The sequence below is a fragment of the Asterias rubens genome, chromosome 14, assembly GCF_902459465.1.
Source record: "Asterias rubens chromosome 14, eAstRub1.3, whole genome shotgun sequence".
Classification (NCBI taxonomy): Eukaryota; Metazoa; Echinodermata; class Asteroidea; order Forcipulatida; family Asteriidae; genus Asterias; species Asterias rubens.
In genome coordinates, this window is record NC_047075.1 from 320,375 (window position 1) to 347,080 (window position 26,706).

The 26,706-nt window shown below is 41.0% G+C and overlaps 3 protein-coding genes across 3 annotated transcripts; 1 reads left to right on the plus strand and 2 right to left on the minus strand.

Moving 5' to 3' along the window:
* Positions 1–2,049: 2,049 nt before the first annotated feature.
* On the minus strand, positions 2,050–9,822 carry LOC117299711 (resistance to inhibitors of cholinesterase protein 3-like). Its single transcript, XM_033783266.1, has 6 exons — positions 9,676–9,822; positions 8,494–8,589; positions 7,760–7,887; positions 6,851–7,070; positions 4,139–4,276; positions 2,050–3,364 (listed from the first exon to the last, which is right to left on the minus strand). Exons 1-6 carry the CDS (start codon positions 9,812–9,814, stop codon positions 3,060–3,062), a joined length of 1,026 nt encoding a protein of 341 aa, XP_033639157.1. The 5' UTR covers positions 9,815–9,822; the 3' UTR covers positions 2,050–3,059.
* Positions 9,823–11,790: 1,968 nt separating this feature from the next.
* Positions 11,791–21,580, minus strand: LOC117299381 (protein aurora borealis-like). Its single transcript, XM_033782919.1, has 11 exons — positions 21,511–21,580; positions 20,349–20,529; positions 19,975–20,109; positions 19,173–19,266; positions 18,467–18,529; positions 16,932–16,988; positions 16,286–16,461; positions 15,448–15,528; positions 14,810–14,951; positions 14,003–14,215; positions 11,791–13,338 (listed from the first exon to the last, which is right to left on the minus strand). The coding sequence occupies exons 2-11, from the start codon at positions 20,502–20,504 to the stop codon at positions 12,611–12,613; spliced, it is 1,845 nt and encodes a 614-aa protein (XP_033638810.1). The 5' UTR covers positions 20,505–20,529; positions 21,511–21,580; the 3' UTR covers positions 11,791–12,610.
* Positions 21,581–24,319: 2,739 nt separating this feature from the next.
* LOC117299527 (basic proline-rich protein-like) lies at positions 24,320–26,121 on the plus strand. Its single transcript, XM_033783075.1, has 4 exons — positions 24,320–24,334; positions 25,000–25,186; positions 25,328–25,801; positions 25,859–26,121. The coding sequence occupies exons 1-4, from the start codon at positions 24,320–24,322 to the stop codon at positions 26,119–26,121; spliced, it is 939 nt and encodes a 312-aa protein (XP_033638966.1).
* Positions 26,122–26,706: the final 585 nt, after the last annotated feature.

Here is a 26,706-nt window from a genome sequence, read left to right on the forward strand (position 1 = left end):
TACACAAAGCCTAGTTGCGATAACTTAACCCTCTTGCCGTCGGTAGGAGGGTTACGTTATCGCAACTACACAAAGCCATGATCAACCATAGCTTCCTTTAAAGAACACTTGTTATTTAGGTTTAATAGCTTTCACAACTCCTAGTGAAAGATGAAAACTTGCTTAAACAGCTGATCTATGTGTACGTGTAATAAAGATTTGCATTTATTAGGTATTTTTAACCCATATCATGTGCATATCTTACACTATTACTACCCACTGTTCATTGGGTTTCTGCAACACTCTCAACTCCTTTGGAGTATGCAGCCCGGGCAGCGGAATTATCACACAGGTTGCTATTAATAAAACATCAACTATCTCTGCCCTCACAGGTACCCATTTACCCCTGGGTGAAGAGAAGCAATAATAGTTTTAGTCTTGGTCAGGGACACAATGGTCACTACCGGGATTCAAACTCTGCTGAACAGAAGCACCAGAGCTTGAGTTCGGTGCTCTTATATCCTCTCGGCCACGACACCCTACAGATACCCATTTACCCCTGGGTGATGAGAAGCAATCATAGTAAGTGTCTTGCCAAGAACACAAGTGTCAAGACCAGGATTCGAACCCTCACTCTGACGACTCAGCCAGCAGAGCTCGAGTTTGAAGCTCTAGAACGCTCCGCCATGACGCCCTACAAATCACTTCAGCATTGAATTGCACTGAGAGAAATAACTTAAATATTACAATAAAAAAACACACAAAGAAAATAAATACATACAATTCAGCAGCATGTTTTCAACTATGATAAAAGTTCCTATTTAGCAGGAAACCAATTCAGTTGAACACAGCCAACGATACATGATTTGAATACATGAGCAAATACAGTAACTTTCAATAAATGTTGATATCAACGCTTAGATAAATAAGTATCTAGTAAAAGATTATATGAGGTTATTAAACAAAATTTTGTAGAGTACTCTTTGTAAAATGAAAATTAATAAATCCTTATGCTCATGATATGATGATCAATGAACACCAGGAAAGAAAGTCACCAAATACAAACATCATGCAGCGGTTCAGACATTTTTAAGTGTGCTCTGATACTTTCGGAGTCTTCTCAGGACCTATGTACGCAAACTGGATCAATCTAGCGACCTCAACATGGAAACGGCGTGAGCTCAATAGAGAATGTCCAAACTGCTACAGAGATTACTCTTTAGTGCCTTTCGGAAACATTGCGACGAGCCATTGCGCATTTGAGTGTAATAGACAGAAAATAACAAATTCGTATTGAATATAGTAATTATGTCAACTTGTTGAAACTGGAAACTGGAAAATTGAATCATGCTAATTAGTAAAATATTTTTTCAGAAGAAAATGGCATACCTCATCATAATTCATCTTCAGTTTTAACAAGTTACTGGGAGCAAGACATGGGAGTATAGTGAAGGTGTATACATTCATAATAATAAATTCACTACAATATTTAATAAGAAGTACTGCAACTGTCGCTATTTTGAACAAGCCGTTCTAGCGGCTGTGACTTGTGGCTTGATCACCATGTCAACATGTATTGAAGTATACAAGTGGGCTGCCCTTAACAACATCCCAAGCAACAGCCACAGCCACCAATTCAGAAACAACATTAGTTTCAATAAATAAAAACAAAGATGGCTACCACACCACGATATAAAAGTCCATAGCAAATAATGGAAAATATTTCAATAATATTCACTCAAAAGTTAGAATAGTTAAAGGGAGTGTAGTAGGTTACCGATCCTAATAAATATATGTACATAAACTCCACTAACTTCAAGCACACAACTAGTTCTATAATACTATTACAAATTATTAAAAACACTTAGCGTTTTTTGTGGAGAAATTCACAGATTTGCTTCTCCCATCAAAGTCTCATAAACCTGTATTCATAAAAACCTCAGACAGTTGACCGAAAAAGTATTTATGAATGGGAATCAAAGTGTGTTGAATCGTTTCAACCAGTGGTTTAAACCCGCCAAGGCCTGGTTCTTGATAATTTACCTCGACTTCGTCTCGGTAAAATTATCAAGAACCAGACTACGTTGGGATTAAACCACTAGTTGGAAACCTCTTCACCACACATTGATTCCCTTAATTGTGGTTTCACTCCTACACCGAGGTGTTTTGATCTTGTTATTCTAACCAAAAGATTTCAGAGTGCCAAAGTCGTAAGATGGGGCACTGGAGCTGTATCTATTGTTGGAATGCAAAACTTTCAGTAAGCAAATGTTTCAGCAATGGCCACAATGTTCATAGTCTGCACTGATCAATTGTTGCATCAAGAAAGACGCTTGCTGAAATTGCGTCTGGTGCACATTTCACATTTCAGCCAAAGTGCCCCCATCGGGCGTCTTCAATTTTAGCACTTTATAACCTTGAGTTAATTGAAACAAAGTCAACTTCTTTGTCCTGGATGCTAGTACTCACTCATAGTACTACATCAATCAACCTTTAAAGTTGTTATCGATCTACATACTACTGCCGATAAACATAAAAACAAAAAATTCAAAGCCAAGACTTTTCTTCAGTAAGATTTGGTTACACAGTATACAATTGTTGATTGGCGACTTCAAGACACCAGGTGGCAGTAGACACACCAGTTTATGACAGATAGCATCTGTGTTAGTTATAAATTGCGTTCTTATTGCAGACCATTCTTATTGGATTGGATAAGTATTAAAGTTCTGGCGGTTCAATGAATTGGGAGAGTGTGCCCACAGGAACCTTCTTTTGCACATTGGTACTTTTGAATATCTACCTAAGGGTTAGGGCGCGATGTAAAGGCCCGGTCGCACATGCCCTGATAACAAGAACGATAACGAGAACGTTAAAAATGCATGCCCTCGATTGAATGAATAAGCCGGGGCGCATTCTGCGTGGAGCAATTCAACCAATAGAATGCGTTCTCTTTGCATCGTTTTAGTTTTCATTATCGCTGCAGTGTGACTCGGCCTTAAGGTTAAAAACTTAGAACCATAGAGCAGGTAGTTTTAATGTAAAAGAGAGAGAAAACTCCAAGAACAAACCCTGAAAGCATGTTAGCTTTCTCCACTGATAGCAGATACTACTCTCCTTCTCACAGATTCAAGCTCTTGTAAACCGACCCCTCCGATGATTTCCACATCTTCGTTGTCTCCGTCATCGTTGGAGTCGTCTCCTCTCCCTTCGTAGCTTTTCGTCAAGTCCACATCGGGTAGACAGTCCTCCTCAGAATCCAGGTCAGAGTTCGGGAACTCTTCACTTGACCTTTGACCTCCTTCGTTGCTTTCCTCATCGTCAGTGTCAACCTCCTCCTCATGGGTTGGGGTATTGAGGGAGTTAGTCAAGCCAGTTGGTACAGTACCTGGGCATTAGGGATATTTTACACAATTAGGCTTTGCTACACACATAGTTCAAGAAACGCGGGTAGCTGAACAACCAAGGGTAGATTTTTCATGTTAAGATTAGTCGTCAGTATTCAGGCCCACAGAGGCAACGAAGGCGATTGCCTCCATGCCCCCTGGTCATTGCCTTTGTGCCCTTGAAATGCTCCAATAGAAATTAACAATTTCCTCATAGGGTGCCCTTCACAAGGAGAGAATGCCTTGGTGCTTTTACCCTTTCAAAAACGAAGCATACAGGGCCGAGTATTATCACAGTGATTTGTGTTGTGACATCACATGTTGCTTGGCAATTAAGATTGATACACAGTTAAGACAAATCTTAAATTTTGGGAAATCGGCCCCTTGATGAGACCTGAATAAGCGGTTCTGAACCACAGACAATGGATCACCTACTCAGCTGCAGCAGAAATGTGAGGCTAGAGAACTGGCCAAGTTTAATCAAAGTAACCAAAGACTCTGCTCCACTCAGGCTGAAACACAATATCTAGTGTATGGGTAAAAACAAATTAAGACTTGAACCCTTTTCACAAGACAGCAACTTGGCAAGGGTCCCATGCTTAATTTTAGCATGGTTGCAAAATTGCACCTCGTGTGAAAGGATAACAATGCTTAGACTGTCCATATAGGTCAGTAAATTTGTGAAGATTTGACTAGGGACCTAAGACAGTCCATGCTGAAACTAAGCAAGGGTCCCCTGCTAAATTGCTTCCGTATGAATAAGGCTTTAGACTCACCAGTAAGCTGCTCAGTAACTTGACTCATAGCAATACCCATATTATTCATCATGTCCATCATACGCTGCATGGACCGTTCGGTATCTTCAAGACGTTTCTTAAGGGCAGTCATCTCATCTGGACTACCCTCAGATGCAGCTGAAAGGAAATAATCAATCTCAGGAATTACTAGTAGTCATACAATTGAGCGCTAAGGAAGGCCTCAAATTAACCCACAGCACCAAAAATGCCCAAGTTTTGCTGTGGTGCCCTTTCTAAAGTTCCAACACAAACTTACAATCCCGGTCGTGGCACTTGTGCCCTTGTGCAAGTCACTAAACCATAGATGTTTTTTTTTAATAGGATAGTATGTGTATTATGCTCTACCAGCCAGGCTCCTAGTGGATGACACACATGCCTACAGCCTTACAGACTGTGAAGGGGGTAACCCTGTTTCAGCCCCAGGAGTAGGTGGCTCCTAGTGGATGATACCCATGCCTACATCCTTACAGACTGTGAAGGGGGTAACCCTGTTTCAGCCCCAGGAGTAGGTGGCTCCTAGTGGATGACACACATGCCTACAGCCTTACAGACTGTGAAGGGGGTAATCCCCAGGAGTAGGTGGCTCCTAGTGGATGATACCCATGCCTACATCCTTACAGACTGTGAAGGGGGTAACCCTGTTTCAGCCCCAGGAGTAGGTGGCTCCTAGTGGATGACACACATGCCTACAGCCTTACAGACTGTGAAGGGGGTAATCCCCAGGAGTAGGTGGCTCCTAGTGGATGATACCCATGCCTACATCCTTACAGACTGTGAAGGGGGTAACCCTGTTTCAGCCCCAGGAGTAGGTGGCTCCTAGTGGATGACACACATGCCTACAGCCTTACAGACTGTGAAGGGGGTAATCCCCAGGAGTAGGTGGCTCCTAGTGGATGACATACATGCCTACAGCCTTACAGACTGTGAAGGGGGTAACCCTGTTTCAGCCCCAGGAGTAGGTGGCTCCTAGTGGATGACATACATGCCTACAGCCTTACAGACTGTGAAGGGGGTAATCCCCAGGAGTAGCTGGCTCCTAGTGGATGACATACATGCCTACAGCCTTACAGACTGTGAAGGGGGTGACCCTGTTTCAGCCCCAGGAGTAGGTGGCTCCTAGTGGATGACATACATGCCTACAGCCTTACAGACTGTGAAGGGGGTAATCCCCAGGAGTAGCTGGCTCCTAGTGGATGACATACATGCCTACAGCCTTACAGACTGTGAAGGGGGTGACCCTGTTTCAGCCCCAGGAGTAGGTGGCTCCTAGTGGATGATACCCATGCCTACATCCTTACAGACTGTGAAGGGGGTAACCCTGTTTCAGCCCCAGGAGTAGGTGGCTCCTAGTGGATGATACCCATGCCTACATCCTTACAGACTGTGAAGGGGGTAACCCTGTTTCAGCCCCAGGAGTAGGTGGCTCCTAGTGGATGATACCCATGCCTACATCCTTACAGACTGTGAAGGGGGTAACCCTGTTTCAGCCCCAGGAGTAGGTGGCTCCTAGTGGATGATACCCATGCCTACATCCTTACAGACTGTGAAGGGGGTAACCCAGTTTCAGCCCCAGGAGTAGGTGGCTCCTAGTGGATGACATACATGCCTACAGCCTTACAGACTGTGAAGGGGGTAAACTTGTTTCAGCCCCAGGAGTAGGTGGCTCCTAGTGGATGACATACATGCCTACATCCTTACAGACTGTGAAGGGGGTAACCCTGTTTCAGCCCCAGGAGTAGGTGGCTCCTAGTGGATGACACACATGCCTACATCCTTACAGACTGTGAAGGGGGTAACCCTGTTTCAGCCCCAGGAGTAGCTGGCTCCTAGTGGATGACACACATGCCTACAGCCTTACAGACTGTGAAGGGGGTAACCCTGTTTCAGCCCCAGGAGTAGGTGGCTCCTAGTGGATGCTACCCATGCCTACATCCTTACATACTGTGAAGGGGATAAACTTGTTTCAGCCCCAGGAGTAGGTGGCTCCTAGTGGATGACACACATGCCTACATCCTTACAGACTGTGAAGGGGGTAACCCTGTTTCAGCCCCAGGAGTAGCTGGCTCCTAGTGGATGACACACATGCCTACAGCCTTACAGACTGTGAAGGGGGTAATCCCCAGGAGTAGGTGGCTCCTAGTGGATGACATACATGCCTACAGCCTTACAGACTGTGAAGGGGGTAAACTTGTTTCAGCCCCAGGAGTAGGTGGCTCCTAGTGGATGACACACATGCCTACAGCCTTACAGACTGTGAAGGGGGTAATCCCCAGGAGTAGGTGGCTCCTAGTGGATGACATACATGCCTACAGCCTTACAGACTGTGAAGGGGGTAATCCCCAGGAGTAGGTGGCTCCTAGTGGATGATACCCATGCCTACAGCCTTACAGACTGTGAAGGGGGTAATCCCCAGGAGTAGGTGGCTCCTAGTGGATGACATACATGCCTACAGCCTTACAGACTGTGAAGGGGGTAATCCCCAGGAGTAGGTGGCAACATGCCCCTGGTGACAGTCGACCTGGTCGACAGCCCAAATCAAGTGTAGCCCTGACCTTGTAGTGTCCCTCCAACCTTGTGATGATAGGCAATATCATTTAAAATATTTTACAAATCCCAAAGAAAAATTTATGTGAATAGTCGGTTTTCTTCGTCTCGTAGAATTCCTTGAGACATGACCCTAAGATGACTTACCCTTGCTCTTAGTAACTGGTGCTGTAGTTCTCGTCTTAGGTGTTGTAGTCTTCCTACTCTTGATACCACTGTAGTTATCAGCACGCAGTTGTTCTGATAGCTGTTTCTGAAGCTGTTCCTGTTGGACTCTGTGTAGGATTGCGCTGTCATCTTTCTCTGTTTCCCATGCAGCAGTAATGTCTGGCTCATTCGGCTTGTTGGGTTTGTCCTTCAGGAATATCTGGAGTTAAGATAAGTTCAAGTTCAGGGCCAAATTTCATTGAGCTGCCTAATAAGCATAAAAAGTAGCTAAGCATAACAAAACTATGCTTACAAGAATAAGGTTACCAGCTCAGCTACCATGTCACATGTAGAATTTGTGACTGGTATCCTGCTCATTTCTGCTTAGCAGGCAATACTTTCTGCTTCAGTAGCTCTTTTAAATTTGGCCCTGGTGGTTAGATCATCAGGGTGTGGGTTCAAATCCCAGTCATGTCACTTGTGTCCTTCAGCAGAAACAATGATCGTAAATACTCCAATGGGAGACTTTTGGGGCGCTTGGTGGCAGCAGACTTACCAGGTAAAATCCATTGTTCTCGGTCATGTGTGCACGCTCAGAACTACGTAAACAATGGAAATTTACCTGGTAAGTCTGCTGCCACCTAGCGTCCCAAGGTCTCCCATTGCTTACTCTTCACCCAGGTACCAGCGAAGGTAGAGCTTGGTGTTGTGTTTAAATAAGTCTTTTGAGCGCACCATGGCAGTCCGGGGCTGTATTCTATAGATACGATATGGAGGAAGGGAGGGTGTGTACATGTAGTGATTGGGTAAGAGTTTATAATTCAATGTACAGCCCAAGGCCAGTGTTAATCATGACGACACACCCCCTATAATCATGATCAAGGGCTGTTGCAGGGAAGATTAACTCACCCTGTACATGATGTATGCAAAATATATCACAATGCCAACAGCATATAGAGGAAGTACTGAACCCATGACCCCACGACCTTTAGATGCTTCCTGCTTCTGCTGGGCAAAGTAGGACGCAGGATCCCCAGCTGAAATGGAAAGACAAAAATAACAATCATAGATTATTTTGATACACAGAAGAAGCATCTCGATTCAGGTATTAATTTTGGTTTTCCCCTTAAACCAATATGTGTTAGCACCTACTCCTGATGCAAACAGCATCTATAAGACCTAAGAGGGCAAGACCGTTTCATTTCGCAAAGATGCTCCACAAGAAGAAAAAAAATTGTGGAAAGTCTTAGGGAAAATGAAAGTACAAGAACAGAGGGGAAAGAACAAAAGATGTCTCCATTCTCTAAGGAGATGCATATTTGAGAATGGGTTTTGTCCTTTGCTTCACAATGATGTACAATTAATGCCTAATGCAAAAATGAGGATGTGCCACTGTGCTTGGGTGGGGCGGGGGTAGTCAGGACTGAAACTTCACGGAGGCAACGAAGGCGATTGCCTATGAGCCCCCTGGTCATTGCCTTGGTGCCCTTGAAATGCTCCAGTTGAAATTTACAATTTTCTAATAGATACCCTTTACCATGGAGAAAATGCCTTGGTGCCCTTTCAAAGACAAAGCATGCAGGCCTGGGTAGTTCTCCTTGGATAAGCTTAAGATTGTTGGGAGACCTTGGACAGTCCCTTACCATGTTTCATGTTACGTTGGGCAGTTCGTTCCATCTCCATCCGCCTTGTTGCCCCAGCAGGACTACGCTGTGCGCCCCTCATCTGTGGTGGCATGTCTGTAGGTAAGAAAGACATTAAAGTATTCACTGGACTAGGGAAGAAACTGATGTTGACTGATTGCCACAGATAAAACAATTACCATATGTATGAGCTAAATGGTAACCCTACACTATAGAAAGTGACATAATTGTTAAGTTACACTCATTGCAGTTACACTACACTGTCTGTTGGAAAAAAAAGGAATGGAAATTTCCATGGCAGTATAACATTGCATTTGACCCAATAATTGCTGTACATGAACAGTGCATATCAATATCATGTACACTTGTCTGCTTGTTGTAGGTCTGTATAGCCTAGATAGACACTTTGTAGAACCATAGAGCAAGATTGGAATTTGCTGTAGAAGTTCTCTTTGATTGACTGAAATAGCAATAAATATTGTAAAAAAGCACTGAAGTGAACAGATGAACAAAACAGTTTTGTGTTTTTACAGTCTTGCTATTGGTGGAGATTGTGTCACGTGGGGGTGTTTAAACCTTTGATAATGACCAGTGTTAATAACCGGTTGTGAGAAACCCGGTTGTAGCATAGAGCAAGGAACACAAGGAGTTACAAATCAAGTATAAATCCCTGAAGATCAAATTAATCCGATTAGTGCTGCATCCACCTCCAATGGAAACACTTACACTATGGTATGGATGTGAACCGCAGCGCCTGTATTAAAAGGTTGTACACATTCCGACCGCAGCCCATGTACCCCATGTGTGTTACCGCATTTCGCTGCTGTTGTTGGTATAACATTGTTTTCCATTCATAATTATTGGAACGGTAAATAAAGTAGCAACACACAACACAATTAAAAAATATTGTATGCTTTGATCAAAGTTGTGTGTTGTTTTCCTTTACCCAACTACAGTACAATTCACCATATCATGGGGTAATCCGCAACCCCCCTGTACATTATTCATTAACACGTTACCCAACTTAGTTTAATCAACAATAGTATTACTAATGTAACATAAATAAACACAAAGCATGGCAAGCATTTCAAAGAGAGAACACACAATAGTAAATACAATTGTTTTACAACAAACGACGACAACAATAATGAGCATTTGTGATTGATTTTAACTCATATTTACCCGGTACTTCCTTCTTTTCGTCTGTCGGTTCTGATCCAAACCATTTTCTGAATATATTGCTGAATATCGATGGATATAGGACTGCATTACATAGGACTAAAATGGTAAAAACAAAGCACATCGTATGATGGACCGCCATCTTTATCAAATGATTTTTGCTCAATGCTAAGGGAATCTAGTCTTGGGCCCAAGACTATAGTGCTTGATGTTGGATAGTGTACTACTACGCGCAGTTGTAAATCGCCAAAGCGCGCCATCTACGGTAAGATTCAATTTACTGGTCAGCTTGAAATCTAGACTATACTGCAAGTAGTTATAGTTGCTTGCCATTCACAGCATGCAGTTTATAAGAACTTTATGTTGCAGTATAGTCTAGATTTCAAGCTTGCCAGTAGTATTGAATCATACCGTAGAGGGCGCGCTTTCGCGATTTACAACTGCGCGTAGTTCACTTTCCAATATCGAGCACTATAGTCTTGGGCCAAGACTATGAGGAATCACGTACAAACCCTACCGGTTACATCGACCCCATCCGATGTACAACGTAATTCTAAATGCATAGTTAGGGGCGCCAAAATAAATCGTATCTCTGGGGACGGTGATAACAACACTGCGTTGTCGCGTTCTTTGCGTTCCCACGCTTGAAAGACATAGAGTTGAAAGAATGGAACCTGACATTTCCCTTCTTGCCTCGTTTTGGGTTGCCTTGCTTTATTGTAAGAAAATCAGACCTCATGAAATTAAATTTAATTTCATAAGTCTGTGTGTTGCAATTTCTATCTATGGTAGAAATGTTAAATAATCTAGGCTTGAAGCGGTCAATGTGGTAGGCGAGGCTGCAAATTCATCAGGAGTTCAGATGGTTAATGATTTAAGAAGAGGATAAGCATTATGTTGAATATTCTTGGTGAAATGTGTAATTTCAGAAAAAAAAGTCATAGAAAAATATTGAAGGGGTCTAGAAACTTAATTCGTAAAAAAAAAAAATCAATGGGCCTAATAATAAACAAATGAAAATTGTTAGAAGAAACAAAATTGTTAGAAGGCCTACAAAATAATTAATGCGAGGGGTGGGTCAGTCTTTTATATGTAGCAAGGTGAATATATCCAGTTATAACAAAAACAGGGAGGAAATTGTCTAAAGCAATGGCAGTTATGTAATACTTCCTTCATGAATAATACAAATTCTCTGATTTAATTAAATGCATGATTTACTTGATGTAGGTAGGTCGCTAATTAATTAAGAGCACTTGCATGGATAGATTAATGGTTTGGTACAATGAACGTGAATGTGTTTCAGATAATTGATTATGCCGGGAATAAAGTCAATACAGGCAGGCAACCGTCTGCCCATGATGTTAATTAATTGAAATGAACTCTGAATGAAACTGAGTAACTTGCAATGTAGAATGAACCGGTTATCTTTTAAATGTTTGTGGTTACTTGGTGTTGATTGGGGTTCTCTTTCCAAATATCTGTTTTAAAATGTTTTCTTTTCCCCAAATTCTTCTCTTTTGAACAATTTCATTCAGTCCGGTTATGTGCTTCTTTTATTATAAAACCATAAATTCATTTGTGGCTAGTTCCAAGTGTCAGTTAACTTTATAATTAATTGTAAACATTGCACAATGAGTCAAATTGTACACACAGAAATCGACCCTCAATCAAAAGAAACACAAGGAAAATCACAAAGTAACTGGTATAAAAACCTTATAACTTTTATTTACTTTGAAATTAACAAAATGCAGTCATTTAAATATACATTTGTCTTCCCAGATGGCTGTGTAGGAAAAAACAACCTCTAGCCACCAGGATGGCTCGGTGGTGTAGTTGGTATAAAGACATCAGGGCCAAATTTCATGGAGCTGCTAAGCACAAAAATTTGCTTAGCATGAAATTTCTTCCTTGATAAAAACAGGATTATCAACCAAATATCAATTTGTTGCACATAGCTTGTTACTGGTATTCAGCCGTTGTTTGCTTATCCCCAAAACCATATGGAAGTTTGGTTGGTCATTTTGTTTTTATCAAGGCAAAAATTTCATGCTAAGCAAACTTTTGTGCTAGCAGCTCTCTATGAAATCGGGCCCTGCTCTAGCAATGCAAAGGTAGTGAGGGTTGAATCCCACCCGAGTTATTTGCCTGTGTTTTTTTTTCACAGAACACCAAAAAGTTAAAACAAAGAAGAGATAATAAGATTGAACCAAAGATTGATGATCTCTCCAAACCATCATGTTGATTTAAGTCTGGGTGCCAGGGGACTGAGCATCTATCACATAACAGCTGTGGGTACAATCCCCTTTACAACCTCATACCCACAATGGGTTATTTCAGCTGCAACATTGGAATTTAAACTTCTAAAAGAACGCCCTCTATCAGACAATACATCATTTGAGAGTAAATATTTCAAGATATACCACAAACATTGATAGTGACGTATCGAACCAAGTCTTGTAGAATCAAAACAAGTTTAAAGATACTTTTTGATGTAGATGTTTATATCATTGTAGTAAACAAAACCCTCTCTATAACTCCTCATTGCCTAATTTGTTTCTCTTTAATTCCTCTAAAATAGACCCCTTACTATGGGAATCAAAACTGGTTCTTTTAGATGAAACCATGATTTAAAGGGAATGAATACATTTGGTTACTTCTCCAAAATTGGGTAAAAGCACTGCAGCTGTTGATAATGTGTAACATGTATAATTAATATTTTGGGCACCAATTCCATTTACAGAATGTGGTTTTGAAGAAGAGCCAAAACTATTTTGAATGAGGAAAATGTTTAAATTGTTTTGGAACTTTGCAAAGGACATCACAGCAAAAGCACAAAGCACCACTGCAATAGCTGTGGGTTTCGTGGCCGTGGGTTATTTTGAGGCCCGGGATAAGGCCTTTGAAGGAGTCTACAAAAATAAACAGAGGTCAAGTTTCTTTATCTCATAATATTTGACCTAATGGTCTCCTTATCATTCATTGGATAACCATCTACTGAATATTCATTAGTTTGCATAATATCAATGACATCACTATCAGTTACTTCCATTGATGTAAAACTCTGTGTATTGAACCCACTATCTGCCTGCATTGGTGTGACCTCTCGCTGGATGACCTTTGACCTTGGACTTGCTGCCGGGAACCCTCCAAGTGTAACAGACTTTTGATGTATAAACTTTCCATCAGGTTCTGGGCTGGAACCATCTAAGTCGAGGTGGGTACCATCTAAGCCAAGGTGGGATTTTGATGTTGTAGGAATAGCGCTGAGTACCGATGAAGTATTACTGGGTACCAGTTTTAAGGTGGAAGTGAGTTGCTTTCGGGATGTGAATAACTGGTGCCGCATGCTCTCATCAACTTGAAATGATGGGATATCGTCGGAACTGTACATGCTACTGCCAACTGGGTTGAGCATCTCCTGGTCATCGTCAAGGAACAGATGGTCCTCCGATGGTTGAGTACCACTACAGGTTAAATCATCAGAACACTTGCTGGGGTTGAATACATACGACTGCTCCATACTACACATGGAAGAGGAAGCTGCGTCTGGGCTGGATGATTCAGAATCGATGGAATCACTGTGATCATTGGAATCACTAAGATCAGTTGGGTCTCTTACTGTCAATAAATCACTCGCTTGAAGGAAGTCAGTCATGGGTACATCATCTATGAATAAAATATATACAACAAAATCAATCAAATTGATGTATCCAAATTGGCTGTTACAGCTATGGTTACGACTGTTGCTATGGGTGTTGTTAAAGAAATACTCTACTTCAATGCAATAGCGGAAACCTGGCTGCCTAGAGAAGACTGGTGCTTCACTCCCTGATGACCCAGCACCCCACAACTCTTGTGGGAGACAAGGATCAAGCCTTGTGGGAGATGAAGATAAAGACAATACCAACTTAAAATCGGAGTTGGCGGCTACAGCTACGACTCTTGCCAAGATTGTTGCTAAGGGTATCATTTCAATGTTGTTGTTGTTGTTTCGTTTTTATTTTATTTTTTATAATCTCCAGTCAAGGGAAATCATCAAACTCCCACAAGGGGATATAAACACCAAGCTGGCAACATCAAATCTCTCTCATACAAACATTGGTTTTAACTTCAATGATGAATTGCACAAATCTAGAAATTGAGATTCAGTAACTATAGATGACAATAGTTACTCCAGTCTTTGCTGAATGAGTGATTAGCTTGGACATTTGAACCAACAACTTTGTAATTGTAATTTCGGCTGTCCAACCACTGGATCCATGTATGATGACGCACAAATCTAGACTTAGCCGGCAATTCAGATAAAGGATTTCTACAAACTTTATCGTACCAATTTTGTCTGCCACAGATGTAGGGTTTTTCTCAAACTCGACATCACTTGCGCAGAATGACATTGCCATTATCTCTTCACTCGAGGGCGCTAGAAGCATCTCGCTGGACTTGGATTGAGGATTTGCAAAGATGGGTGAGGCTTCTGGTAGTAATAAACCACTAGAGGGCGCTCCACTTGTGTTGGAAGAGTTCAATACTAGCTGGGGAGAATCTATCAAATCAAATGTTTCATTATTATTGTTATTTATTTGACAAAGAAAAACCAAAAGGAGCAAAAACAAGAAGATGAATAAAAAAGTAATCCAAACGAAAATAATAACAGGGAAACAACAGAAAGGAACAAATAGGTAAGAAGGCCCTGAAGAATTAATAAAAAGTGTGAACAAATATTTGACCTTTGTTATCTTTTCTTAGTCAAGTCAGGGTTTTATTGTGGCAACAATTTTTTTAAATGAAACCGATAACTCCAGTAGTTCTTAAAAGTAAACAAAAATAAATAAATACCGCACATGAGTGCAGAATTTGGTTATCTTCGGCAAGGATTTTCTAGTTTAAGAAAGTTCTGTGCTTATAAATGATGTAAACTCTGACGTCACTCGAAAACCATAACATGATTCGTGCGCATACCGCCCGAAACCTCTGTGTTTTGGCAGCCAGCTAGAAAGTGTATGCAATCTTACCATGACTACGCGTCTTTTTGCCCGGCGAAACATGATGTATACATTGTTTTGTCAACAGAGGGCGGTTTGAATGTAAACATAGGTCACATCGTCTATAAGCAGCTCTATGACCTTGGACCCAGTACCTGTTGCTGGTGAGTATACACTGCCTGAGATGGGAGAGAAAGCTGGAGAGCACATGAGACCAGTGGATGTAGAGCCTTGACGACAAGGTGTCCAACGTCCAGGCGTCATCTTACTAGAGATAGGACTCGATGAAAACTGACTCTGTAGAGAAATTCAACAGCAATTTACAATCAGTAATAACCAACATGTTTTATGGAAGGTCTAAGTCTTGACTCTTAACATCTCCAACATCTCGTCTAACATCTCCAAAATTTGCAATCGCTGGTTGCCATAGTTTATTCTGTAGAGCTTCTGCTTCATAGGGTGCTTTTGATTAGCTTCCCTGTGTTGACCCTGCTGTGCTCACTCAGGTGAGCCCCTGACAAGAGGTAATCGAACGATCACACTCGCCCTTTCATGGTGACGTGATGCAACTTAGGCCAGCCCCAAGTGACCCGTTCCACAAGCAGGGCACTTGGGACTGACCCGGTTGAGCCCCTGGGGAAGCTAATTGAACGCACCCATTAATACCTTTAAACAGTGGATTTGAATTTCCACTCATGAAGCATGTGTACACGCTACTTGAGACAATTTAACTTTTGGCAAACGAATCAGGGAAGTGAATTTGACAAGATAAACAATAAACCTTTGAACTTACTTGCACTGATTCTGGAGTATTGACAAGACTAATATCTGAACTTGATAATGTAGAGTCATCTACTTGTCTAATGGGAGAAACCTAATGGGTTTAAAACAACAAAGACATGATGAGTTTATAAAAACATTTATAGAGCGCATTATTCGAGGGGCCTCAAGGTGCTTCAAGGATAAAAACAGAAGCAAAAAAAACAAAACAAAGTTAAAACATGTTCACTCAATGCTTTTTTTTACAAGTGAAGAACAAAGGAATGTCCACAGAGTGTAGAGATTTGAACACTATGTGGACTTACACAAATGTTTGGAGGGATAGGGTTTTTCTTAAGTGTACAGGGGTCGATTTCACAAAGAGATAAGACTAGTCTTTCTGAAGTTAGGACCAGTAACTGGTTTTATCTCTTATACAGCATTGCCTAGGACTAGTCCTAAGTTAAGAAGAGTTTTGTGAAATCGACCCCAGAACAAATGAATGTACACAGAGTGTTTGCAACTTATAGTGGGTTTGTATGGCCTACCCTCCGAGGACATTTTTTCGATATGGACAATAGAGGCCTTCATCAAACCTTGGCTTAGGCTCCAGCTCAGGCTCTGCGTGCAATACGCGCTGCTCCAAAGTGCAGGTTAAAGGCCGAGCTGCGTACACAGCCCGCGGAGCCTAAGCCTGAGCCGGAGCCCAAGCGAAAGGCCCCAGGTCCTCACTAGTCGGTTCTTTGTTTGCATGGATCCTCACTAGTCATTTGTGTACAAAACCAATAGGGATTGCTTCAATACAGGAACAACAGAAAGAACAATAGGTGTCCTCTAATGTAATGGTTAAACACGACTGTGTGTGTACGCACCTGTGGTGATGGGATATCTGGTATTGTTTCTGGAGAGTGTTCATCATTGAGCCCTCCTCTAGCTGCAGTTACAGTTGGGCTGGATTCTCCGATACTAAACAGCTTACGACGTAGGGTAGAAGTACTAAGCTCATTACACTCATCCGCTTCCTTGTCTTCTTGGTTAAATCTGTCTCCTTAGAAAATAAAGTTTATATTGATGATTAGCAAAATCATCATTCTTGGTATCAAACCTATTTTATATCAATGGTTTGTAGTATCCGCTGCTAAAACATAGGATTTGGACTGCCTCTAGCCACCGGGCAATCTCAGTGGTCTAGTTGGTATGACACTGCTCTAGAATTGCAAAGGTTGTGGGTTCGAATCCCACCCAAATAATATGCCTGTGATTTTTTTCACAGGGTTCGGGTAAGTACTGAGTATACAGTGCTAACACACATCGATGTTTGACCTCTTCCACGCGCGTCACATGCAGCGACTGTTCCACCCTCACCATTTTGGTGGTCAATAGGTTTATGTGTAAACGCCCTGTCACCTTAAAACGCACTTCACCAAATAACACACGTTGACAGTCTACCCATCAAGTACACATGGTGTTACCACAAACCAAATACTACACTTTTAATTTATCAAAAACAGAATTTACCGAGAACAGCTAGAAGATCAAAATCCATCGGCAATGACACGGTGGTCTGACAAGACACTAGGAAGAAAAATAAATAAGAAATGCAAAAACATTTGAAATTCTTCAATAAATGACTGACTTTTCATGTCTTTACAAATAAAAATTTTGCTTAACAGGAATCAAAAGAATACCAGTCAGAAAGTGTACATAAGACATGGTAGTTTGGCCGGTAACCTATTCTAATAAGTAAAATTTGGTTATGCTGAGTAGTTCAATGAAATTGGTCTCTGTGCTTAATAGATAGGTTGCAATACGCGCACACCTGTGCACTTGTCCCTTGTTAACACATCAAAGATGGCGGCCGATGACAAGTACATGTATCGCAATCCATTATCTACTGTAAAACTTGCTGGAAAATGCAATATTAGTGGGAGGGTTAATGTTCAGCCTAGAATTGGACGTACCTTCAACTCTATCCTGTTGTCTTGTACTCATATTAACTTGAGGAGGCAATATTAGTGGGAGGGTTAATGTTCAGCCTAGAATTGGACTTACCTTCAACTCTATCCTGTTGTCTTGTACTCATATTAACTTGAGGAGGCAATATTAGTGGGAGGGTTAATGTTCAGCCTAGAATTGGACGTACCTTCAACTCTATCCTGTTGTCTTGTACTCATATTAACTTGAGGAGGCAATATTAGTGGGAGGGTTAATGTTCAGCCTAGAATTGGACGTATCTTCAACTCTATCCTGTTGTCTTGTACTCATATTAACTTGAGGAGGCAATATTAGTGGGAGGGTTAATGTTCAGCCTAGAATTGGACTTACCTGCAACTCTATCCTGTTGTCTTGTACTCATATTAACTTGAGGAGGCAATATAAGTGGGAGGGTTAATGTTCAGCCTAGAATTGGACTTACCTGCAACTCTATCCTGTTGTCTTGTACTCATATTAACTTGAGGAGGCAATATTAGTGGGAGGGTTAATGTTCAGCCTAGAATTGGACTTACCTGCAACTCTATCCTGTTGTCTTGTACTCATATTAACTTGAGGAGGCAATATTAGTGGGAGGGTTAATGTTCAGCCTAGAATTGGACTTACCTTCAACTCTATCCTGTTGTCTTGTACTCATATTAACTTGAGGAGGCAATATTAGTGGGAGGGTTAATGTTCAGCCTAGAATTGGACGTACCTTCAACTCTATCCTGTTGTCTTGTACTCATATTAACTTGAGGAGGCAATATTAGTGGGAGGGTTAATGTTCAGCCTAGAATTGGACATACCTTCAACTCTATCCTGTTGTCTTGTACTCATATTAACTTGAGGAGGCAACATTAGTGGGAGGGTTAATGTTCAGCCTAGAATTGGACTTACCTTCAACTCTATCCTGTTGTCTTGTACTCATATTAACTTGAGGAGGCAATATTAGTGGGAGGGTTAATGTTCAGCCTAGAATTGGACTTACCTTCAACTCTATCCTGTTGTCTTGTACTCATATTAACTTGAGGAGGCAACATTAGTGGGAGGGTTAATGTTCAGCCTAGAATTGGACTTACCTTCAACTCTATCCTGTTGTCTTGTACTCATATTAACTTGAGGACTGCACTCAACACTGTCTTCTGCAAATAAATCATTAAAATGGAAACATTGTCGTTTGAAGTTAAAATATTTAGGTGTTCGTAAATGCTTAGTGCATCAAGCATTTCTTATTATTTCTAACAAATCCCACAGTTCTCGCAATCTACGTTCTTTTTCTACTCCCAATTTGTGCTTGTCTCCTGCACCCCGCACCTACACCCGGTATGGCCAACGAGCCTACATTATGGAACAATCTCCCTCTTCACATCTGTCAGGCTTCATCTCATGAATCCTTCAAAGCCCAAACCATTTTAAAAACTCATATACTTTTATAGTAAGCTGAGTTTTTATAATTTGTGTTTTTTTGTAGTTACTGTACAGCGCTTAGTAACTTTTGTAAAAGGCGCTTTTAAAAATATTATTTATTACTATTATTATTATTATTATTATTATTATTATTATTATTATTATTATTATAATTGTTTAATTGTATTAATAAACACCTCACAGAGTTTATGAAAATTCAACTGCCTAAAGAATTGCCCTTGAGAATAATTCAAAAAGAAATTCAACTAAAGGAAAACCACAAATTCTTGTTCACATTTCTTTGTCATGAACAGTATTTTTAGTGGCAATAATAGTGTGAGGGGTCGGACACTGTGTATAAGTGACCCATAAACTTACCTGATATTGTTGGTGGATTGGGGGAAAAAGTCACATGCTTCAATGGTTTCTTGACCGACCACGGTGATGGCACAATATGTTGCTGTGAGAAAAACTGTACACAAATAACAAAATATAAATCAATGAATTATTCTGACTTATAACAAGTTTTTTTTATCATTTAGAAATTACTTTTGAGCTTGTCAAACCTCACTCCATAAGTAACCAGTGGGTTTGTCAAAAGTTATCAACGACAATATCACAGAAACAAGAGGAAATGTAAGTGTGGTTTGGTACAATGGAGTAAGAAAACAAGATACTGGTAAAATGAAACGTGTTGTGAAACAAGCATCGAAAATCCTAGGGATAGACATTGATCTTGATGAAACTTGCAAAGATAAGGTTCAATCTAAAGCAGAGGCAGTAACACCAACCATCCATTGAACAAATTGTTCATTAAAACTAAGGAGTGGTAGGAGATGGCAGTTATTTTGATGCAAAACAAACAGGTACCTCAACTCCTTCATACCATACTCTGTCCGTCTCCTCAATCATCAACCCAGACATGAACTACATTCTTTACTTTTTGCTAAGATGTTATATGAATTTTCATCCATGGTAGGACCATTAAAGATAAATTGAATTGAATTGGAATCAGGGTTTGTGGTTAATAATAACTACTACCAATGTCTCTCCGTAATCAACAATCTGTCAATGTGTTCAAAACACTGCTCAAAACTCACCTGTTCTGTTAACAACATCTCTGCCAAGCGCATTTGAACATGGAAAATGCGCTATATAAATACATTATTATTATTATTACCTGATCTATAGCTTGCTGAGCTCTTTCTTCAGTGTCGCTATCGAACGTACTCTCTTGTTGTACTGGATACTCATCAATGTCCGCTGGATGAAGGACTGCAAGATGATCTATTGACCAACGGAATTTACCTTTACTCTAGAAAATAAACAATACAAAGTGATTTACATCAAAAACAGTTATAGGCCTCAAAATAATCCATGTCACTCACAGCAGTAGGGGACTTTCGGGACGCTTGGTGGCAGCAGACTTACCAGGTAAAATCCCTTGTTCCCGGTAATGTGCGCGTGCTCAGAACTACGTAAACAATGGACATTTCTAGGAGTAGGGATGGGGTTAAGTGTGGGGAGGAGCTGAGGGTGATGAAAATACCATACCTGTGAACTGGAAGGGGTCAACACACTTTTAGAAAACACAGATGGACTAAACTGCGTCAGATGAAGGCTGTCCACACTGTCTGCTTCAAATGGATTCAATGTTGTGTTTTTGCTCGACATACTCGAATCGGGGGGCACTTTTTGTTGACAATCCATTCTGTTGTTCGTTGCACGTAAAAAACTAAGAAGAAAAGGAAAAAAAGGCATCATTGTAACTTCATAAAGTAATTTCTATGAACAGCACTACAGGCAGGCAGGAATGTAAGAATGTAGCTAAGATGAGAAAGCCTAGTTAATTGCGATAACGTAACCCTCTTCACCGCAGGTAGGAGCGAGGGTTACGTTATCGCAACTAAAGTAAAGAAAGCCTTGGTCGTGTTGGTTCATGTAGTGTAGATGTAGGTTTGACTTGTTTATAAAATTATGCCTGTTGGGTTGGGGCATAATGGCTATCAGGCTATGGCCACTCCTAGCCCCTAGAATAAGTAGAACTATGCGGTTTCGTTTTGCTATCGTCTCCCGTAACCTCATACATAATCATACTAGACGTACATCTCTCCTGACAATAACGATACTGGTTCATTCAATAAATTTTGGAATCGCAAATCTCTTTATTTTTTATCTAGCCAAAATTAGGCTCTATATGTATGTGTTCTTTGAACTCTCATTGGCCCTGGGGCGACAGAAAATCCACTTTAATCTCTTAATTATTAAAATGATAAATTCTTACCGTAAAAATTCAGTCCCCCAACTTCAACTAAAGAACTACTCTTACCACACCTAGACTGCCACTAAATGCCGATAAGTTTTTGGTCAAATATTTTATAATATAATGATCCAATACAAACATGACAACTATTCCATTACCGGTGTAGGATTTCTACCTCCGCCAACCATTAAATTGACGATGTGTGTAATAATAATATTCTGTACACACACCGACCGCCGACGGATTGGAAATCGAATTTGTCGAACTCGAAAAGTCACTCGTCAACCAACGAATAAACAACCCCCCACTACCACTAAAACTATCCAGTGATTAAATAGACTGGTCGAGCCAGTATCTCTGTCCTTACTCTATGCTCCAATAAAATGCCAACAATGTTAATAAGAACTGATTTACCAAAACATTCCGGAAGTTCATTTTATAATAACCACTTACCTTTAGCTAAATTTAAAAACATCAAAGTTGCAGATTGAGATTGTACTTTTAAATTTCTCAAAGCACTGCGCCTATTTTGGTGTTAGTGTGGTCTCAGTCTAACGAACGTTTCATTCTAGATACCAGGGAGGCCGATACTAGACTAGTTAATTGTACCTGGGTACCAGATCAGGGAACGCAGAAATTGGCGTGCAGAGTACAGCCAGTGAGCACCACACTAAACTACGGAGGCTTAAAGATGCCATGCTGATTATCGAAAGTGGAGGGCGGGGCGCGGGCGGGGGGGGGGGCTTTTAGCTACAGTTATGATTCAAGGTAACGAAGACGAGCGAACAAGACTGCATGAAGTTATGTTAATAATAACTTGAATGTTGCATATTTACCCAAATAAAAAGTTGTGCATATGTGGGGCCCAGCTGAACCGAAACAATTTCAATGGCCTTCAGTAGTGTACAATCTTGGGCCTTAATTCGATTAATGGACATAACGCACTTAGATCAAACCTTCTTAGTTTTTTCAAACTTTGGGAACTATGTGGGCGTTTAAAGACACTGGACACTATTGGTAATTGTCAAAGACCAGTCCTCTCACTTGGTATCGCAACAATATGCAGAAAATAACAAACATGTAAAAATTTGAGCTTATGATTGGTCGTCGAAGTTGCGAGAGCTAATAATGAAAGAAAAAACACGAAGTTGTGTGCTTTCAGAAGCTTTATTTCGAGACCTCAAAATCTAATTCGAAGTCTCGAAATCAAATTCGTGGAAAATTACTTCCTTCTTAAAAACTACGTCACCTCAGAGAGAGCCGTTTCTCTCAGTGTTTTATACTACCAACCTCTCCCCATTACTCGTTACAAAATAAGGTTTTATGCCAATAATTATTTTGAGTAATTACCAATAGTGACCACTGCCTTTAATCTTATGAGATTTCATTAAGCATAACAAGTAAAGAGTTTCGCATAATTTGGGGAACTTAGTGGGCGTTTAAATCCGCTAAAGGGTTGGGACAGGCAGGCCGAACCCATTTTAATTCAATGCAGTGTATATAAACAAACCCCAGGTCAACTGTGTTTGATCTAATGATCTAATTATGTGTATATACCTAATTAAAACTTTGATTAAACTGACTGTTCCTGTCTGGGACTGTTTACTATCGATCATTGATAAGGAACTAACAACATAGGAATGTTAAATGAGTCTTATGGTTCGAGCATAATTATTATACCAACTTTATACATTAGGAAACAGGTACAGAGCACTTTGGGGCACACACATGAGGCGTTTTAAAAAAAAAAAACCGTGTAAATTACGTTTGGTAAAATTGACATTAATGGAGATTACTTAGATATCTATAAAACTTTTGACATTGCACTCAAAAGTTAAACTTTTGTTAAAGCTGTCAGCGTAAACTACCATGCCAAGAAAACTATCAAAACTTTCTGAAACTAAAATAAGTGATCAAAGATGCTCCTCTGGTTTATGTAGACATAATAAGGGACACTGGGTTTGTGAGAGCAGATGAAATATCTACATGCATGCATGCGGGACAGGGAGATCTTGGGACAACTCAGCCGTAACATCAATGGCCGAGGACAACACTCGAAAATATTTTTGTTTTGAACAGAGCTTTGATCATTGCTGAGTAGAGTTATGATATTTATAGTCATAGTAACACCATGTTTGCGTCATTGTACATCACTGGTAGAAGGAACAGGGTGGTGCGGTCTGTTGAGTTTAAGAATTAAAACATCTCCAAACTAATTACATTGATCTTAGACATGGGCTGGTCCATTTCATCATAGGGGGATTTGTTTGCACTAAAATAAAAGCTAATAGCTGTGCGAGGTGAACGTTGAAAATGAATGCTCATTAATTTAACTGATTTAGCTTCAATAAATGCAAATAATGAATAAAATTATGTATTTTGTTGTTACATGCTTCTCTTTTCCTTTCACTGATTCTGCGTCCGTTTGGCCCATTTTTGAGTCATTATACAGGACAGAATTTCTGAATCATTCTGACTCAGAATGGGCTAGGCCAATCAGGGAAATCTGTCCTCCGTAGATTCTCATCAGTGTCCTCCATATTATTTTTATGGTCATGAGCTGTGGGAGGATGATTCAAAAGAGGGTGATATCTGAAGAAGTTTTTACACAGTTTGCCATTATGAGGGGGGGGGGACAGCATCTCCTGCCACATCACCGCATGACCGGTTCAATTCCGACTAAGGAGTTTCTTAAATGTAAAAGAATACATCCTCCGTTTATTTGGTTAATCCCTTGGTTCAGAGTCGACGAGTCCATGACTTACCAATATTGGTTCAAAAACACTCGTGAAACAAAAGTGACCTGATACAAAACGGCACCAACTCCTAAACGAGATTTAAGTCACAACAGAATTAAAGTAATAAAAGAATTAAAGAAACACATTATGAACTACTTTATCAAAGTGTGGATTTGTTTGATTAAGGGATAAGGATTTAGTTTGGCAAGTTTCAAAGTGGGATATAAAAGAAGATGGGATTTGGGTTAAGAGCAGAACACTGGTGACAGATTGCGATAGCTTGATTCTGCAGGACTTCACTTCGGGTGAGTTAGTATTTTTCTTTAAAGCGGTATTTTTTTTCAAAGTAGGCTCAAAAGATTGATTCTTCATTCAGAAGCCTTGTTTACAGTTTTTGTAACAATTTTAGAGCTCTACAAGTGAGATGAGAGGATAGCCCTAATTTAAACAATTTTAGGCAGTGTTTTCTTTCAAAGACATAATAGTACAACAAATTACAAAGGTAAAATATGCAAAGATGAACAATGAAAGCTAAAATCGTAACAAATACGCATTAGAAAACATTATTGTTTCAATTTTGAATAAAACAATCATAGGATACCATTCGCAGTAAAAAGGTTTTGTGTATAACCAATGGCGTCTCTTATGTTAGGATTCCTTTCGTTTTTATTCGCTTTAACGAAGCTCAACGAGCCTTTTGCTGCCATAATCATTCAAATTCCCTCAGAGGGAAAGAGGGGTGGGGCTGTAATCAATTACTCCTTTTTAAGTCTGTATATATTAGAAGTTTCTTATTCATGAACAAAATAATGGAATTTCGTTCCCGGATTCTGGTGTGATTATTTTGCGATAGTCGTTTGGTTGAATGCCAGTCATCTCGCCCCCCCCCCCCCACGTTGAGTTCGAAACCTCAGCCGAGGTCTCGAATTCATGGCATCTGAAAGCACAAAACTTATGCGGAAAGGGTGTTTTTTCTTCCATTATTCTCCCGCACTTTCGACACCCAATTGAGCTCAAATTTTCACAGGTTTGTTATTTTTATGCATGTTGAGATACACCAAGTGGAAAGACTGGTCTTTATTGCCTTTAAGTCTCATCTAGAACTTCTTTTGTTTCGTCAGTTTGTAAGAGTTGTGAGTCTCATTTGAAATGCTGACTCTAAACCTTATAAACAATTCAATTTGTATTTGTTTTGATTTTTCAGGGGAAACAATTCAAGATGCTGAAATTCGCCCTTATTGTGGGCGTGGCTTGCCTCTTGGCTATCAGTGAGGGTCGACCAGCAACGAATGACCGTGAAGATGATTTAATGAACTTGATGAAAGAGGTTATTGAGGATGAACTGAAGGAAGATCTAATGGCAAAACTAGAGATACTTGAGGAGTCCGCAAGTACGTCATAATTTATTGTCATAATCTAGGTTTCGCCACTGCCTTTATGGTTCAATGTAACAAAGCTAATACACTTCGATTACGACACAATCATAGTGTTGTTGATGTTTATGTTATTTGATGTCATTTCGATTTTTTCAGGTATAAGCTGGTCAGAGCGCCCAGAAGGCAGCAGACCACCACGCCCTGAAGGCAGCAGACCACCACGCCCAGACGGCAGCAGACCACCACGCCCAGACGGCAGCAGACCACCACGCCCAGAAGGCAGCAGACCACCACGCCCAGAAGGCAGCAGACCACCACGCCCAGAAGGCAGCAGACCACCACGCCCAGAAGGCAGCAGACCACCACCAGAAGAGGAGCGTGAGTTTAGGGAGGAACGCAAACCCAAAGAAGAAGACAGACCAGAGCGCCCTGAAGGCAGTAGACCACCACGCCCTGAAGGCAGCAGACAACCACGCCCAGAAGGCAGCAGACCACCACGCCCAGAAGGCAGCAGACCACCACGCCCAGAAGGCAGCAGACCACCACGCCCAGAAGGCAGCAGACCACCACGCCCAGAAGGCAGCAGACCACCACGCCCAGAAGGCAGCAGACCACCACCAGAAGAGGAGCGTGAGTTTAGGGAGGACCGCAAACCCGAGGAAGAAGACAGACCAGAGCGCCCAGAAGGCAGCAGACCACCACGCCCTGAAGGCAGCAGACCACCACGCCCAGAAGGCAGCAGACCACCACGCCCAGAAGGCAGCCGACCACCACGCCCAGAAGGCAGCAGACCACCACGCCCTGAAGGCAGCAGACCACCACGCCCAGAAGGCAGCAGACCACCACGCCCAGAAGGTAGCCAGGAACCTCCTCAAGATGAAGATCTTGTTGAGGAGTTGCGGGGGGACCGTAAGCTGATGAGTCTTTACCGTCGTCTCCTACGAGGTTAAACCAAAATCTTATAAACTAATATCGACAATGGAATCTTGTTTTAAAACTACGTTACTTCAGAGGGAACCTGTTCTCACAATGTTTTATCAACGGTTCCCCATTGCTCGTAATTATAATACTAACAATTATTTTGAGTGGACCAATAGTGTCAAAATGCCTTGAATGTGTGGTTAATTATTACTTCATTATAGGTCCGACTGCTATACTTTACCCTAAATTTGAAGATTTTTGATTGAACAATAAAATAAGACCCTTCTTCGATTGTTTACAAGCAGGGCCCAATTTCATAGCTCTGCTAAGCGTATAAGCAAAGAATCGGCGCTTGCCCTGCAAGCGTAGAATGGTGATCGTAAGCGCAGAATTCAGCACTAAGCAGAGGGCTATGAATATGGGTTCGGTTTGGGCCCATGGTGGAGCTATGACCCTATACCACTGTTACACGCGATAATGCCGGACACTCTCTCGCCGCCATTTTGTGACTCAATTTTGATAAGTGTGTAAAACGCCACTTTGCCCCATAAAGTAATGTACACTAAAGTTGTTTAACTCCCAAACTGGTGCGAGCAAGGTTATTAAGTATTAGG